The sequence below is a fragment of the Typopeltis vanoorti genome, chromosome 10 (genome assembly GCF_054136105.1).
Source record: "Typopeltis vanoorti isolate ZY-2024b chromosome 10, IOZ_Tvanoo_1.0, whole genome shotgun sequence".
Classification (NCBI taxonomy): domain Eukaryota; kingdom Metazoa; phylum Arthropoda; class Arachnida; order Uropygi; family Thelyphonidae; genus Typopeltis; species Typopeltis vanoorti.
Window position 1 is genome coordinate 59,692,347 of NC_143558.1, and position 19,204 is coordinate 59,711,550.

At 36.5% G+C, this 19,204-nt stretch overlaps 1 protein-coding gene across 1 annotated transcript in view; it reads left to right on the forward strand.

Moving 5' to 3' along the window:
- The window catches only part of BBS8 (tetratricopeptide repeat protein 8), a 305,336-nt gene extending 287,805 nt beyond the window's left edge, over positions 1–17,531 (forward strand). Inside the window, exon 12 of the mRNA XM_090398645.1 lies at positions 17,155–17,531. Coding sequence (XP_090254771.1) covers positions 17,155–17,271 — 117 coding nt within the window. The 3' untranslated portion in view covers positions 17,272–17,531. The remainder of the gene's footprint in view (positions 1–17,154) is intronic.
- Positions 17,532–19,204: the final 1,673 nt, after the last annotated feature.

Below are 19,204 nucleotides of genomic sequence, written 5' to 3' on the forward strand. Positions count from 1 at the left end.
TGCTTCTTCCAACAACCCTTTCATGTCCTCTCTCATACTGAACTTATCGCTAGTTAAGTTGTTAGTACCTACAGCAATTGCGATTTCATTTCTTTTCTTTTCTGATTTTGAATTGCTTCCTTTATATTCTTAATTTTCGCTCCAGGAAAACTTGAAGTTATAACTTGCTCATCAATAGCATGTTTTATTATGGTCAGTATACCAAATTATTTCTTTCTTTTCACTATCAACGTCACTAACCTGATTTCTGTTACTTCCTGTTTCCGTGCTTTGTTGTTTCTTATTTTGCTGCTTAATTTTCATTTTCTCATTATACTCGTTTAAACACCTAATTTTAATACAACTAATAAATGTCTAATTTTAAATGGCTCATTTTAACACACCTAAGCAATCAACATCCCATCACATTAGAAAAAGAAAATGACAACAGTCTCCGCTTCCTAGACACGTTAATTACATGGAATTCTCTGTTTACAGAGAATTCCAGAATTAATGAGTTCTTTACAGTCATCTCTCTACCTCTTGACTTTATGGAATTATTAAAACTTTATATAACAGGACTAAATTAATTAGTTAAGATAACAGTGCCCTCTCCACTGAACTTGACCACCTTCACAAAACCTTCTTAACTAATGACCACAATTGCTATCATATCCAAAAAATATTAAAACCTCAAACCCACACATCCTCTCCCCCCACCTCTTCAGACAGAGACCACACCAAAGGTATTACTACACCATATATCTAAGACACATCGAATAAACTAACAAAAATCTTAAAGAAATACAACCACTTACAGACCACATAAAAATTAGCATCCCTTATCCGTTCTGCCAAAGACCAGTCACAGTCACTATACCTGCCAGGTGTTTACCAGGTCCCTTGTAGTTGTAAACTATCCTACTATGGCCAGACAGGCTGTTCCTGCTGTCTGGCCATAGTAGGATCAGATAGGATCAGAACTGCCAGACATAAAGACATCCTCTGTTCCTGGCAATAAGTCAGCTTTTGCTCTTAGAGAATAGAGACAAATGTAAGAAAGCAAAACACTGTGTAAAACTAGCTAAACAAAAGTCATGGGAGGACTTTGGCAAGAACATAGAAAATAAATATCAAGAAGGTGGTAAGATATTCTGGAGGTTGTTGAAGAAGCTTAGGAATGGAGGAGAGAGTGCTGTAAAAGGAGTTAGAGATGATAAAGGTGACATGAAAACAGGAGAAAAAGATATCCTTGAAGTATGGAGTAATTACATCGAAAAATTGCTAAATGAAACAAGCAGTGATAGTACAGTGGTAAAAAACACTTAACAGGCATACAGTAAGTGGATAAAGCCATCAAAGGGTTGAAATGTGGAAAGGCAGCAGGAGTAGATGATATAGACCAGAAATGCTGAAGTATGATAGTATAAAAGTCTTACAGTGGCTGCACTGCATAGTTCAGAAAGCCTGGACAGAGGGATGAATTCCCGATGATTGGAGTAGAGCTCTAATAGTACCCATATATAAAAAGTGAAATAAATTACAGAGGTATTTCCCTACTGAGTGTTCCTGGCAAGATCTATGCAAGTATACTTGAGAAACGGTTGAGAACAATTGTGGAAGAAAAGCTTGGGGAAGAACAAGCTGGATTCAAGCCAAATAGAGGCTGTCAGGATCAGATCTTCACTTTACGACAAATAGTCGAGAAAGCATGGGAATATAACAAAGATCTGTATTTAAGTTTTGTCGATTTGGCAAAGGCATATGACAAGGTGCCAAGAGAGAAGCTATTCAATACGCTGCAGTTATATGGTGTCAATGGGATATTATATCAAGCAATACTTAGTCTTTATTTGAGTTGTAAGTCAGCAGTTAGAATTGAAGGAAGTACAGGAAGATGGCTTAATGTTAAATCTGGTGTGAGACAAGGATGTACATTATCCCATCTGTCATTCATTATCTATATGGATCACATTATGAAGGAAAGTGGTATTAAACATGATATCAGAATTGGAGATGCTAATGTCAGCTCTTTGCTTTATGTGGATGATGCTATACTTCTAAATAAATCTGCTAAGAGTCTGCAAGATTCCCTGACTAAATTGAATAACTGTTGTAATAGATGGTATGAAGGTCAGCATTAAAAAGACAAAGACAGGTAGAATTGTTGAAAATGTCAACTGTGTTGTGAACGGGGAACCTGTGGAACAAGTAAAACATTTCAGCTACTTAGGCAAGATTTTTAGTGAAGATGGTAAACTAAATATAGAAATAGACAACAGAATCAACAAAGCTGGTATGGTAGGAAGTCAGTTGAATAAATTCATATGGAATAAGAGAGAAATTAGTCGGAACACTAAATTAGCTGTATACAAGACAGTGTTCAAACCAGTTTTAACTTATGGATCTGAGAGCTGGGTCAGAAGTAAAACACTTGACCAAAGACTAGAGACCGCAGATATGAGAGTCCTGTGAAAGATTATAGGCATGAACAGATGGCATCAATGGCAATATCATATTAAAAATGAGGATATTAGGAAAGAACTTGACATTGTCGGCATCCAGGAATGCGTTAGCAGAGCTAATCTCAGGTGGCATGGTCATTTAAACAGAATGGGCGAGGAAAGATTAGCAAAACAAGTGTTCTCTGCCAGGTTGGCAGGAAATCGACCCAGAGGAAGACCAAGATATAGGTGGATTGATATGATATAATGTGCCTTAGACGATAGAAATATAAGATGTGATAATGATAATATTGGAGTCTTGACAAGTAATAGACTGATTTGGAGGAAAATTGTAGATAGGAAGTTAATAATGGTGTAAATTTTTCATGTAGTATACTATCATATCCTGTACACCCCCTTGAGGATACATGTCAGGAATTTGATGATGAAGATGGGTTCCCCCCCCCCCCCCAATTCCTTGACCGTTACTTAGGACTGGTTGAGTTCTAGTGAGGGATTAACCACCTTACCGACCAAAGGGCTTCGCTGAGCTACAGTAAATATAATGTAAGGTGGAAGCTGACAGGAAAAGATATTTAGTCAGATACTGCTATAGGCCAGGGAATGTGGAATAGGAGGGGGGGGTGAGGTTGAAGAAATGTATAAGCAACTTCAGTTAATGAACAAGGGAAGGGTGATTACTATAGGTGATTTTAATTATGACAGTATAGATTGGAATGAAGAGATAGCATTTGGGAATAAGAAAAATAAATTTCTTCAGTTCTTGCGAGACAACTATCTCAGAAAGTATATAAAGGAGGGCACACGAGGACTGAGAGTTTTAGATCTGATCATGTCATCAGAAGATGACATGATCAGATTATGAGTTAAGTTTTGCGCTTTCCTCCAGTTTGCGAGAGTGATCATGAAGCTATCACCTTGATTCTGGCTAGCCATATAAAGACTTCTTGAGGAAAGAATATATGTGTAATTACAAGGCTGGTGACTATGAAAAGCTTGGGAGACAGCACTGAGCTATAGCAAAGAATAAAGTGTTAAGCAGGAGGGAAATAAATGCCACATGGGAGCTGACTAAAAGCTATTTAGCAACATCAATGTGCGGAAGTATTCCAAAGGTCAAAAGACTAAATAAAGTAGATGTCAAATTGATGAATAAAAGAATTAAGCATGAAATTTGGAAGAAGAGGATGCTGTGGAGGCAGCACAACATGAATAATAGTAGCAATCAATTGCATGAGGAGTATAAAGAGCAGACCAGGAGGGTGACCCAGTTGGTGAGAAAAGGTAATCTACAGTATGAGCAGAAATTAGTCAATTAGCCCAAAACAATAGACAGTTTTTCAGATATGTTAAAAGCAGTAGAAAGAATGCTTATGTTAATGATTGAAAATGGTAGAATAGTAACTGGTGCAGAAGTCATCATTGAGGTATTCAGTGAACAATTTATAAGGATGGTTCATCTTCATCAAGGTGAAATCATCACAAACTCAAGTGCAGAGGATATAGTATTAAATTCTGAATGAAAGAGAAATTATTCCATAATTATTTCATTCAGATTTAATAAATAACAACATTCCCGGAGCTAATAATTGCGCATCAGAGAACAAAAAACTAATTGTAAATTACCAATAATGTTCATAACTTAAGTATTTTTCTTTATCCTTTATACTCTTGTTGGTCATTGTTAAAATATGTGAACCTTGTGTTAATGTGTAAATATCTGAGTTATATTGCAAGGAAGATAATCGGATTAAGCTTGAAGGCCTGAAGCGAACATGTGCACCAGAGTAGAGTTGCACGCGGAAGTTTCTGGCGAAGCACGCTAGGAGAAGTGGTGGCACTGGGTTCGCTGGAGGTGTTAGGTGCCGGGTGCAAGAAAGGAGGGAAGACCATGATGTAGGAAGGTGAACAGCGCGCCTCAGATATATGGAGCTTGGCGGCGCCAGCTCAGGGCTTTTTTCTCTTCGTTCTATGGATTGGAGTTCTGGAATTTCAGAGGAAGGTTGCAGGAGCACGCGGACATGTCGTTGGGCAGCCCACTGGTCAAGCAGTAGTTCTGCGAGTACAGACCTTGGCCCTGCGGAAGGTACAGCGCAGACCAACAAGTTATGCCGAACCACTTGATCCAATAGCGGCAAGCTAGAGTAGCTTACTTCGAAGGAGGCGAATCGTGTCTAAGCCCACCAGTTGATCCTTTCAGATGAAATTAAGCAGACACATAGTCAACGAGACGAAAGCACTCCAGAGACAATAATGTAAAATTTTGTTCTATTATGCATTTGTACTAAGAGGGATAATTCGTGTTTGTGCAAGGAACTTTCTAGATATATTCAAGTTTCATTAAAATGAAAGGACTCTAGGGCTTAAACAAGGAGAAAAAGGGGGAACCATATGTTCTAATAAAAAAAGATTGTGTAGGAATATGTTAATGCTATATGGTGTACTCAGTCTGTTAATTCATTAGTCTCTAGAAATGTTGATTAGTGATTGGAATGTTTAGCTACTAGTTCAAGCTCTAATGTAGTTTCAATTGAGATTTTGAGGCATGTTATAAAATGTTAAGAGAGATTTTGTGTCACTTAATTAATTGAACTCAATCTCTGAAGGATAGTTGTGATTCTAAGCTAGTAATTGTTATCTGTAATATATCTGATTTGATAAATAAATGTCTTTCTTTTTTATTATTAATCTAACAACTTGCCTGATTTTGATCTCTTTGCACTGCTCATAAAAGTCAGAACCAATGCAGGAATTAAGACATATGAGTAGCTATGACTGCAATGAAATATAGGCTTTGTAAGATTTAAGTACTGAACGAACTTATCAAGGAATTAGTTAATAGTGTATAATTCTGAGTGTTAATTCTCTGATTATTGAATTATTCTCTTGTCTAGAATTTAGGATGGTGCAGCATCATAATATAAATTTTTCCTAAATCCGAAAAGGGATTAGCACCAGAAACGAAACAAAGGAATTGGCACTACCCAAAGGCAATCCCTTAGTCTTCCATACTTTGCACACTCTTCATTAGATTAATTGGCACCCTAAAATTGAAAGTTTGACTGCATACGATTACTAACGTTAATATAAACAAGTAGAAATTTATAAAAAGAAAGAGTAAGAAAATATTACAATGGCATAGCCGACAGGATTTGATTCACTGGTTTAAAATAAGAGAATAAGTGAATCAAAGTGAGCAGGTTATAGGTTAAGATCAGGCAAGTTTAATAGTAAGAGTTTTAAAATATAAATTTTGTATAGAAGAGAGAAAGGATATTGTTAGCTGATATACCATTATGGCTCAACCATCTAGTTCGGGAATGGACGATGGCGAGTTCTTCAGAACAATAAATCCACAGCATGTCTTCCCGCAATTTTCTGGGGAGGAGTCCGATGACATATTGGCATTTTTCACCTACGTCGAGGAACTAAGAAAAATAGGAAATTGGACTGACTTTCAGTTGCTCATTTTGCTTATAAGTAAACTAATACGCAAAGCAAGGAACTTTTTGTATTCCTCCCCGATATTAAAAGAAACCCTAGATTACTCAAAATTCAAGGAAGTATTAATCTCCCAATTTTCCAGATTGAGAAGTTTAGGACCTAATCTATGGAAACTGCAAAGAAGCGTTCAGATGGATAAGGAAAGCGTGACAGAATTTTACAATCGTCTTCTAACCCTAGCCAACACTCTAAGCGTTTTAAGTGAAGACAGACCTCACCTAGATTGGGCGGTGTTCCATCAATTCAGGCAGGGATTAAAACTAGAGTTGAGAGAAATGGCATATAAGAAGATAACAAACATAGAGCATTGCTACAATGCAGTTAAAGAGAAAGAGCAAATGCTTGGAGACATCTGTTCGACATCTGCATCAGGGCCATATTAACATAATTGAGGAAACTAGTAATCCTGTTGTAATGTGAAATCAGGAAAGGAGCATAAAAAGGAACAACTAAAGATCAATGGAATGATGAGGGAGAGAACTCAGTAAATTTCAATCAGGTAACTGAATTGCAAAAACAAAAGGAAAAAGGACTAGTTAATGTGGAAGAAGTGTATTCATTGATCAAACGAGAAGTGAAATGATTGAAGCAACCAGTGATGGACCATCTTGATGCTGTACTACAACAGCTGGTGGCAATCACTGTTAGAACCTCAGAATCATCTATCCCTCAACCAGAGAAAATTGATGAACGTATCAGACAAGAGGTTGAACGATAGCAGCAGCCTATGTTGGACTGCCTGGATGAGATGATGCTGAAGTTAGCGACCGTGACAGAACAAAAATCCTATGTCTCTCCACCTCAAATACAAGGAAATTATATCCAAGGGGACCGAAGGGAACCTCCTAAGTGCTTTAAATGTGATAAAGTTGGGCAATTTGCCCAAAATTGCTTTACTAACAGGAGACCTTCCTGGAATAGCAGTCGAGAGTCAAAATTTGGGCATTTACCTTATAAAAGTGAGAGGAGTTAATGGAAAAGGAAAAATAAAGGCCCTGCCAAACTGAATGATAGTCCAAGGATCCCCTAGTGACATGTTAATAGACACTGGTTGTAATGCCTCTATTATCAATGAAAATTACTTCCAGGTTATAAAATCAAGAATCTGGAAGGGCATTACTGAGCTGAGGAGACCAATTAGACTGTCAGGATTCTCAAATTCAATTTGTCATGCATATAAAAAGGTTCATGTAAAAATATATTTGCCCGAGTTTGGATTGTGCATTTGGCAAGAATTGTTAGTTCTTCCCGCATCACCTAGTTCAAACTTGCAGATTATTTTGTGAACTGATTTCTTAAAGAGGTACCAGTTCTCTTGTGACTTCTACAAAAATGAAATGTCCCTAATGGGAAAAAGAAGGTTTAGGAGAGGGAACCGAAAGTTCAATAATAGTGTCAAGAAACATCATGTAGAGGAACATCATGATACAAGTGATGTAGAGCCATGAAATAGAGAAATTGAAACTATTGGAGATGTCCAAGTTGAGTCTCAAAACGCTCCCAACTCCGAAGTGAATTGTCAGCCAAATACCTACAAGATCTCGAGTGTGAAGGGAGCTAATAACCTATGCAACTTTGAACCAGAGACAGAAGATACTGGTCTGAGGACAATTGGGGTGAACTGTATTGAAGTAATTAATGGGTCGAAAGGTTTGGATAATAGAACAAAGTGGAATAAATATAAGTCATTTCAAGTTCACTTCAATTGCTACGATATATTCACATATAATCAAAAGAAACAACAACAAAATGTACATCATGCAAGAAAGAGATTTGGAACTAGAGAAAATTTGAATTAACAGCAATAATGAGAGCCCAGATGAAAGTAGATACACCCCCCCCCCCCCCAAGAGATTGTATAGGAATGACCAAACAAAAAAAAAAAAAATTTTTTTTTTTGTGGAAGGATAAGCCTTTGTTAAATTCTGAATGAAAGAGAAATTATTCCATAATCATTTCATTCAGATTTAACAAGTAACAACATTCCCAGAGCTAATAATTGTGCATCAGAGAACAGAAAACTAATTGTAAATTACCAATAACGTTCATAACTTAAGTATTTTTCTTTATCCTTTATACGTTTGTTGGTCATTGTTAAAATTTACCAAAAGTTAAAAAAATGTGAATCTTGTGTTAATGTGTAAATATCTGATTCATATTGCAAGCAAGATAATCGGATTAAGCTTGAAGGCCTGAGGCAAACACGCGCGCGGAAGTGTCTGGTGAAGCATGCTAGGAGAAGTGGCGGTGCCGGGTGCAAGAAAGGAGGGGAGACCGTGACACAAGGAGGTAAACAGCGCGCCTCGGATTTATGGAGCTTGCCGGTGCTAGCTCAGGGCTTTTTTCTCTTCGTTTTATGGATTGGAGTTCCGGAATTTCCAAGGAGGGTTGCAGGAGCACGTGGACATGTCGTTGGGTAGCCCACTGGTCAAGCAGTAGTTCAGCAAGTGCAGACCTCGGCTCTGTGGAAGGCACAGTGCAGACCGACAGGTTATGCCGAACCTCTTCTTCTGGTTCCCATCTGCCATACGGCCGGGGGGCGGGTAGCTATATGCTATCATTCTAGGAAGAGATGATTATGAGTAAGGTGGTTTCCCGTTGCCTTCCTTATGCCGAACCACTTGATCCAATAGCGGCAAGCTAGAGTAGCTTACTTCGAAGGAGGCAAATCGTGTCCAAGCCTACCAGTTGATCCTTTCAGATGAAATTAAGCAGACACATGGTCAACGAGACCAAAGCACTCCAGAGACAAATGAAGAGAAGGCCAAGTGTTTCTATGGTCCCTGGTAATGTAAAATTTTGTTCTATTATGCATTTGTATTAAGAGAGATAATTGGTGTTCATGCAAGGAACTTTCTAGTTATTCAAGTTTCATTAAAATGAAAGAAGTCTAGGGCTTAAACAAGGAGAAAAAGGGGGAACCGTATGTTTTCCTACATATGGTTCCCCCATATTTCTACAGAATCTCTTTTTCTTAGAACAATTGTGCAGGAATATGTTAATGCTATATGGTGTACTCAGTCTGTTAATTCATTAGTCTCTAGAAATGTTGATTACTGATTGGAATATTTAGCTACTAGTTGAAGCACTAATCTATTTTCAATTGAGATTTTGAGGCATGTTATAGAATGTTAAGAGAGATTTTGTATTACTTAATTAATTGAACTCAATCTGAAGAATAGTTGTGATTCTAAGCTAGTAACTGTTGTTATCTGTAATATATCCGATTTGATAAATAAATGTCTTTCTTTTTTATTAATCTAACAACTTGCCCGATTTTGATCTCTTTGCACCGCTTATAAAAGTCAGAACCAATGCGGGAATTAAGACATAAGAGTAGCTATGACTGCAATGAAATATAGGCTTTGTAAGATTTAAGTACTGAACGAACTTATCAAGGAATTAGTTAATAGTGTACAATTCTGAGTGTTCATTCACTGATTATTGAGTTATTCTCTTGTCTAGAATATAGGATGGTGCAACATCATAATATAAATTTTTCCTAAATCCAAAAAGGGATTACCACCAGAAACAAAACAAAGGAATTGGCACTACTCAAAGACAATCCCTTAGTCTTCCATACTTTGCACACTCTTCATTAGATTAATTGGCAGCCTAAAATTGAAAGTGCGACTGCATACAATTAGTAACGTTAATATAAACAAGTAGAAATTTATAAAAAGAAAGAGTAAGAAAATATTACAATAGGAGATGATGGCGTAATTCTGAGTGAGCAGGAAGTATATGAGGAAATAAATAAGTTTGATTGGACAAGAGAGATGCATATACAATGATTATTGTTTATGCATTTCCCTTAATGAAGATACATATACTTAGATTTTGCAAAAGCTTTTGATAGTCTTCCACACAAATTGGAATTGGAATGAAATAAATTGAAATGGATGGGATTGAATAAGGAGATTAGTTAGTTGGATCTGTGATTGGCTATCAGTATGGAAAGTTGTATGTTGGGGTGTAGTATCCTGGAAGAGAAAGTCACTGGTGGTATGCTGCCATATGTATATCATTAATATACATATTGAAGATATTGGGATAGGTTTAACAGGTGATATGCAACTATTTGCAGATGATGCAAAATCGAGGAGAGCAATGCAGTCAGGACTTGAATTGATTGTATGAGCAGGCAACAGTATGGAACTGTCATGAAGTGTAAGAGTTTGAAATTTGGTAAGCAATGATTATGAGATGCAAAGTATTTGCTTTGTGGGGAAACTTTGCAGGAGTTGGAAGAAAATGAGAGATCTGGAAATGGTGTTGGATAAGGACCTGAAATTCAGAGGAATTTCATGGTCCTTATCCAACATTGCACAAGTTCTATAGCTGTTCACATTGAATAATGCAATGATGTGGAGAACCTTGACCTGAAGAAATAAAGAGATTATGATTCTATTGTATAAGGTCTTGATCAGACCTCATATTTGATTTTTGTGCACAGATTTGGTCACTGGGTTTTCATGGTGATGAAGTTATATCACAAAGGGTCTAGAGAAGATTCACAAAGGTGGTCACTGGTCTCTGGAATGTGGAGTACAAGGATAGATTGAGAGAATGTAAATTGCAAAGCCTTGTGAATAGGAGGAGGAGGCTGAGGGGATATGATTGAGACGTACAAGAGTGGTCTGAAAAGTTCTCGGCTTAGTATTGGCAATTTTTTTTTTTTCTAAGTTGGTACATCTGTCATAAGCATCCATGTAAAATTGCAAGTCATTCTACCAAGTAGTTTGTTTTATATGGCTGTCTGAAGCAAAAGTGTTGTCTGTATCCCTTGAAATGGATAAAATTGAGTATCAGTTATAAAATTTTTTGTAAAAGAAGGTTTAATGCCAAAAGAAAAAATTCATTGGAAGTTCATAAAAGTTTATGGGCACTCTTCTCCTTCATTTTCAACAATTAAGAAATTGGCTGCCAAGTTTAAACGTGGCCGTACCAGCCTTCAAGATGATCCACATGAAGGACGTCCAAAAAGTGTTACAACACCAGAAATCATTGATCAAGTGCATAATATGGTATTGGATGACCAGTGAGTCAAACGTGTGAAATTGCTGAAACTATAAGCATTTTAAAAGAACGTGTAGGATATATTTTGCATGAAGAATTGCAAATGAAAAAGCTTTGTGCGAGATGGGTGCAACGCTTGCTCACAGCAGATCAAAAATGCACTTGCATGAAATTCTGAACAGTGCTTGGAGCGTTTTAAGAAGAATAAAACTGATTTTGTGTGGCGATTTATTACTATGGATGAGACTTGGATTCACCATTATACACCAGAATCCAAACAGCAGTCAAAACAGTGGACAGAAACCGGTTGTTCAGTGCCAAAGAAGATAAAGTTGGTTCCATCAGCAGGAAAGGTCATGACATTGGTATTTTGGGATGCTAAAGGCATTTTGTTTATTAATTATTTTGAAAGGATAAAGCAATAACTGGGGAATATTATTCCAATCTTTTAACCAGACTAGATGAAAAAATTCGTGAGAAAAGATCCGGTTTGCAGAAGAAAAAAATCGTCTTTCATTAGGACAAAGCACCTGCCCACATAGGTGTTTTGGCAATAGGAAAATTAAGGGATCTGCACTATGAATTGTTGGGACATCCACCCTATTCCCCAGATTTGGCTCCCTCTGACTTCTATCTCTTCCTAAAAATAAAACTCTACCTTGCTGGTCAGCATTTTTCTTTGAATCAAGAGGTGATTGCAGCTGTAGAGCGATATTTTGCAGATCTTACTGAGAACTACTCCAGGGACAGGATAATGGTGATGGAGCATCGCTGGAATAAATGTATTAGTTTTAATGGAGATTATGTTGAAAAATAAAAATAATTTTGAAATTATAAATCCATTTTTTCATTGTCAGGCCGAGAACTTTTCAGACCACCCTCATATAAGCAAGCTAGGGATTGTTATCAGGTTGATGTGAAAGAGATTTTTCATAAAATGAGAGAGGGATAGAACAAGAGGCCATCCCTGGAAACTGTATAAGGGATTTGAGTAGAGGTTCTTTGTATGGAAAGTGGAATGTGTGCATGTGTTGTGTGTGAATGTAGACACATTGAATTAGTTTAAGGCACAGTTGAATGAGCTTTGTGCATGATTGTGTGTAATTCTCACAGCGTCTGTGAAGCTATTGAGATCAGATGTTAATAATGATAAATTAATTACCATCTCCATCCCATAGTAGATGTTACTGATTTTCTCTCCTTGAAATTAGCCAAACAGTTAGCTAAATCTTTAATTCCACTTACTGGGCACAGTTCTTATGTAAAAAATTTCACACACTTCAAATCCTTAATCCAGCATTTAGTTTTAAACAATAATTATATCAGCTAAGCATTGATGTCACGTCCTTATTCACAAATATTCCTCTTTCTGACACCTTAAATTTACTGTAAAATGCTTTCCCCTCTTGATGTTATTGATGAACTTTTAAAATAAATTTTGTTATCTATACTGGTTACTTTTCTTGGAAGTACACTTATATAAACAGATAGAAAGTACCTCCATGGGCTCTCCTTTCCCATTTCTATATGGAGCATTTTGAAAAACATGGTCTTGATTCTGCCAGTCTCAAACCTTCTATTTGCTTAAGAAATATTGATGTATTCTCTATTTGACCACATGGCTAAGACTCATTAGATTCTTTCATCCTCCACTTCAACAGCCAGCCCGGAATCCAGTTCACTATTGAAAAAGAAAATAACAACAGTTTGCCTTTTTTAGATACTTTAATCACACATCTGCCCAAATTACACCCTTTCTTTTGTAGTTTACAGAAAACCCACCCACACAGATAGATATATACATAAACTTTTCCATCATCTCCCTTCTCAACAATATGTGTCATCAAGGTTACAGAAGAAAAAAGTCATCTTTCATCAGGACAAAGCACCAGCCCAAACCTTTCTGTCATCTGGTTACAATGCCAAAAAGATCTACAAATTATCCGTCCCTTCCACTGCCTCACATCCTTCTCGAAAGACTACAGTAATGCCATTACCATTCCCTATATCCAGGGCACCTCAGAAAAAATAACCAGAACTTTAAAAAAATATAATATCTGCACTGCTTTCAAATTTCATTTGAAGCTGGCTCCCCCCCCCTCTTTAATCCTAAGGATCCACTTCTTCCCTCTCTATTCGAGGTGTTTACAAGGTTCCTTGTTCTTGCAACTTTTCATATTATGGTCAAACTGGTAGATCTGCTAACATCCACATAGAAGAACACAAAAAATACATCTGCTGCACACAGCTATGGTTGGTCAGTTCTAGTCATGCCTTGGGTATCTTGCACAGAATCAGATGGAAGAAGGCTATCATAATCCATCACAGTAAATACAAACTTGATAGAATCTTTTTCGAATCAGTAACAGATTTAAAAAACCAGGCTAATCTTAATAGATATGATTGTAACTCCCACCCAACATCTAAGGCTAACCAACAGCACCTATAGTGGGTGTCTCTCATAAGACTTTAGTATTCATTTAGTCTAATTTCATTTCTTCCACTTATTGTTTATTGGATGTTTTGTGTGTGTGTGTGTCAATAGCATACATAAAAACACAATTTTAACATTGTATTCCTGAAGATGTCTGATCAAATGAAATATTGAAATTGAGAGATGAAAAATGATTAAACACATTTAATTATTTTTCTTTGTGTTGGAATTATTCCATTAAACTATATCATGAGAGAAAAATCTAGTTCTTACAACTTTCTTAACCATGAACAAACTTATCTTCAATGGATGTCCCATGTTCTCTCCCCACCTTTCATAAAACAAAAAGTTTGATCAGTCACAATCCTATCACTCATCTTTCATCTGTTAACCAGTCTGTAGTCCATATACTCTGAATTTGTACTCATAATCTGCATTCCACAATCCTGATATAATTTTTGTAACTCTTTTTTGCACCCTTTCCACAGCTTCTTTATCCCCTTTGAACCCAGGAGACAAAATATGTGCACAGTAGTCCAGGTGCAATCTTATCAATGTCTTATAAAGAGGCAAAATGGTTTCCATATTCTTATATGTCAACGTTCATTTCAACACCACAGTTATCCTGCGAGTTGTATTTGCAATTTTTGCTGTGTGACCTTTGAACTTTAAATTGTTATTCACCATGATGCTAAGACTCTTAGCCTCATAAGTTTCTTGCAATATAATATATGATTGGAAATCTCATTGTGCCATTATCCATTCTTGTGCATAACTTTACACTTATTAACGTTGCACTAATAGCCATTATCATTTGCCCAATTTCCAGTCTATTGAATTCATTCAATAAGTGCTGGATATCAGTTGCATCCCCTATTGTTCTGCCTTTCATTGCATCACCACCACCGAACAACTGAACATCTCTTCTAATGTCATTAATATATTCATTGAACAAGCATGTTCTAAGGACAGATAACTGGAGTACATCACTGGTCACCTTAAATCTGACAAATTCACACCCACCATATACACTTTTTGATTCCTGTCTGTTGACCATCCATTTATCCAAGTAAAGAGTTTATATTTCAAACCCATATTTTTTTTTTTTAAACTCAAGTTAAACACTTGTCAAAGGCCTAGCCAGTTCGGACTTATGACTTCACATCACTTCCCTTAGTATCTTCTTCTTCTACTGCAGCTTGTCCCACTTAAGTGGGGTCGCTGTTAATGATAAGTATCCTCCACATCCTCCTGTCTTGGGCTGTCACCACATCTAAGTTCTTCATCCTCAAGTCCTCGTCTACCAGCTCCCTCCATCTCTTCTTCGGCCACCCACGCTTCCGCCTTCCTTGCACATTCATCTGCATGACCTTTCTTCCCACATATTCGTCCTCCTTCCTCATCACATGACCAAACCATCTCAACCTTGCTTCCTGTATCTTTGGTCCTGTACCAAGTTCATAACTTTCACTGTTCGCCTCACAGTCATTTCTCAGACAATCCTTTCTGGTCACACCGCACATCCACCTAAGCATTCTCATCTTTGCTACCTCAATCTTGCTGATGTTATTTTTCCTCAGGGCCACAGTTTCCATAGCATATGTCATAGCTGGCCTCACTACTGTCCTATAGATTTTGCCTTTCAGACAGATTGGCACCCTCTTATCGCATAGCACTCCAGCCATCTCTCTCTTAGTATCCCATAATGCAAAGCATATATCTTTAGAAGTATGTATAATGCTATGCATTATGGGAAGGGTCACTACCCAGACCAGTTTCAACCTTTGAGGTCTCTTCAGTGGGAACTAGATTCAGAGGTTCTTTTAGCTAATACGCCAATATTCTGTTTGTCCCCATTGCCAATTTGTTATCCAGGCAATGCAACAGCTCTTTAACCTCATTCTTATGCACCTCTATCCCTTCATCCAATGTGGTAGCATAGATTTAACAAAATTTTAATATCATAACTTTAAGATTTCTGTGATCTTTACTGGTGGCACTTCTGTGAATTGTAAAATAACTGCTTCTCAAAATCTTAAAAATACATATATTTTGAAGGATGGGAGTGTCTTACTGGACAGCAAAATTTTTCTGTATAAATTTTGTTATAGCCATTCATAATGAACATACATTTTTAATAAAGTATCATTCAAGCCTGTTTAACAAAAAATAATTTTCTGAACCAACGTTTTTTTAAAAACTAAAATAAATGGGATAGAACTTGTGTGTGTGTGGGGGGGGGGGGGGGTTAATGGATGGCAGATACTGCACATAAAAAGGAAAGGAACTATCACACATGCCATTGAAGAGTCACATGAAGTGTAATGAAATCAAGCACTTGTGACTTATTATTATGGGGGAAGAAATGTCTTTTCAAAGAAACTTTTTTTTAGGCAAAAATAGTCATTAGGTGCTCAATTGGAACCATGATCATATATTTATGATATTTGCCATTTACTCTGTGAGATTAGTTTTATTTCCCATCACACTATCTAAACAAGATCACCCTCAAAAATAATGTTTGACACGAATGCTGTAGACAACAATAAATCCGATGTCATAGTTTTAAAAGCCATTGAACTTTTATTACATTTTTTGAAAGTTTAGTGGATGCAGTATGACTATGTATGTAAGTTGATGTGTTTCATTTAGTTGTTATTTGCTTATTTTCACTTTTCAGTTCTTACATAGTTACTGAGGAAAATACTTACACACAAGAAATAAACAATAAAAAAATAGTCATTGGCTGAATAATGTGAGCGTATTTCTTAAACAGCTGTATCTCATTATATAGAAAAAAATAAAAGGAGCAAAATCATCAAGACAGTATTCAGACAAATTTAACATATGGATGTCTGTCTTGAGAAAAAATTGGGCAGTCAACTGAGATACCAATGATAAAAGAAGATATTAGAAAATAACATTATTAATATATAAGAATATATAAGTACTACTTATCTAAAGTTGGTCACTTAAATAGAATGTAAGATGATGGATTAACAGAATAAATATTTGAAACAGAAATGGCAGAATGAAGACCCAGAGAAAGAACATGAAGTTACTTTGCAGGCAAACTTTGTTTGCTTACACTTGGATAAAGGATGAAACCAAGAATATAATTTCTTGGCATGTTTAATTTATAGTAAAATCAAGTGAAAAAACTTCAACATCTATCTCTAATCCAGAGTATTTCAGTAATAAGGTGTGATGCCTTTTGACTACTTGTATATGGAGGAAATATGACTTCTGCATTACTTCAACCTTGATATCACTTCTAGGTCTGGCTCCCACTGATGAGGCCTGAATAAAGATCGAAACCAGTCTGGGTAGTGGCCCTTCCCATAATGCACAGCATTATACTTGTCCTAGTGATATGTGCTTTGCATTATGGGATACTAAGGCAATTGATGTGAGGTCATTAGCTTTTATATACAAGTAGCCCAGTTGTGAAGTTACTTCACGTGCAAACTTTGTTTACTTACACTTGGATAAAGGATGAAACCAAGAATATAATTTCTTAGCATCTTTAATTTATGATATGAAGGTTCATGCATTCATTAGTATGTTATAAGATACAGGATTCAGAGATGTTAGAGCCTTACCAAATATTTAATAAATTGATTTAAAAAACAACCATTAATAGGAAACTGATAATGAAATATTAATTATGTTCTATCATATCTAGCATGCGCTTTAAGGTATAGCTAAAAATAATAAAAATTGTACGTAATTTTCTTTTTTTCTTAAATACAGGTAGGTGACCTTCAGAATTGTTATTCCATTGTGCATAAAGCATTAGAAGCATTCCCAGATCATACAGATTCAAAGGAGCTGTTAAAACGGGTAAAAAGATTGTTTTGTAGCCTCTAAATATGGGACAAAAAGTTGAAAGATATGGAAAGTCACCAAAATATGCTATAATTGTAAACGAAGTAAACATAACTGAAAATGCTTGAGAGAGAATAAAAATAATGGCAGAGTCCATCTAGAGGAAGCTGATTTATTTTCAATATTTATAAATAAAATATTGAACAATTCATTGTTCACTTTATGCTGTGATTAGTAAAAGTGTTTATATGCTTGGTTTTGAAAAAAAAAAATATATTAATAAATTATTACTTCATGTTTTATTGCCTCTTCCATTATTTTAAACAATAAGCTAGTCGGTTATTTTTTGATTTGGAAAATAACAATTATCAAAATAATATAATCCAAAAGAACTCATAAAAAAGTACCAATGCAGAAATAGCCAACTCAAGGCCCTTTGGCCACACATTTATTTTAGTCTTTGAAATAGCCTATATGAAGAGCAATTGAAGACATAGAACAACACAAAAGCATTAAAAGTAAATAAAATATACGAAAAATTTATAAATGTTAACATAACTTGGAATTAGCCGTATTAGAAAAATTACTTTAAAATGATTCTAACAATACTGATAATTTTATGAATCAAGCAACTTTAAGTTGGTAATACAGGTGAAGATCAGGAAGCGACATCCAAAAAACAAAGCAAATGGCTGGCCTACATTTAGCATTTGTTAAGAAAAAGGGCCATAATGCTGAATTCTTAAAGAGATATAGTATACATTATAGAGATGCTAAACATTAAAAAATGTTTACAAATATGCCAAGTAGAAATGCCAAAAATGCAAAGGTACTGCTGAATAGATTGGCAGGATGTGAGGATAGCATCTCTGCTTTCCAACCAACTGGCTGCGAGTTTGAATCCCACTATGGAAAGTTTATGATTTTCTTGTCGGCCTGGTTGGGCAAGTGGGCAGCGTATCCGCTCTCCAGCTAAAAGGATGCGGGTTCGCATCCCACTGTGGGCATGTATGTTTGTGATTGTCTGTGAAAATACTAGTGGTGATGATGGGTGGTAGATGGCATTGGTGTAAATGATGTTGGTAGTTGTGGTTCGTTGTAGTTGGTGGAGACAGAGTTGTAGAGTTGGTGCCCACCCTCGACGAGTCTTTAGACTCCTTGGAGGCGTTATATAATAATAAGAATAATAAGAAGAATATGGCTTGTTAGGCACTCTTATTTAATACAAGCATGTGGTACTTTATGCATGTGTGCATTGGATTACACTCAGTAAGGTACTGAAAGCATTTCATAAAATGGCTTGTCTCACATCCATGAGGCATCCTAGCATTGCCTCTGGCTGGACTATAACGATCCCTCTAAGGAACAGCTAATTCCATCTCATTTCACAGCTGGCGAAATGAGATTGGTGACTGAGCAGGTCAGTTAAAGTCTTGTACTATGGTGGTGCATTATTTTACTTTAAGTAACCTTTTTACTTTAAGGTTATGATATTTAGGTATCGTTCCACTGGTGCTGGGGGGAGCCTAACATGATGGATCCAGTCATTGATCTAACTATACCTTGGCCCTGTTATCAGCATGCAGTTTTTGAACCAAGATTTGTTGGAGAGACAACCTTTTACCATTTTGCCTGTGTCAGTTTGCAAATAGGCAGCTGCAAAGATAGAATGGTCTCATTTACAGATCACTATTGTATTTTATCATCCATCTTATCAATTGTGGCAGATTTGTCATCATGCTTTAATCTTTTTATCCATGTTCAAATGCATGGGGGAAATCCTGAATGGGAACATCCTTCAGTGTCTGGGTCATGCCGCATTGGATGTCGTCAATGAAGTGCTCCCCCCTTTCAAGGCATACTTCATCTTTGAGAACAGGAAAAAGTCTGCATGAGCCAAATCTCGCGAATAGGAAGGGGGGGGGGGATTTCGATCACACAGATCAATTTTGAAGCCAGAAGCTGCCTCACAGGC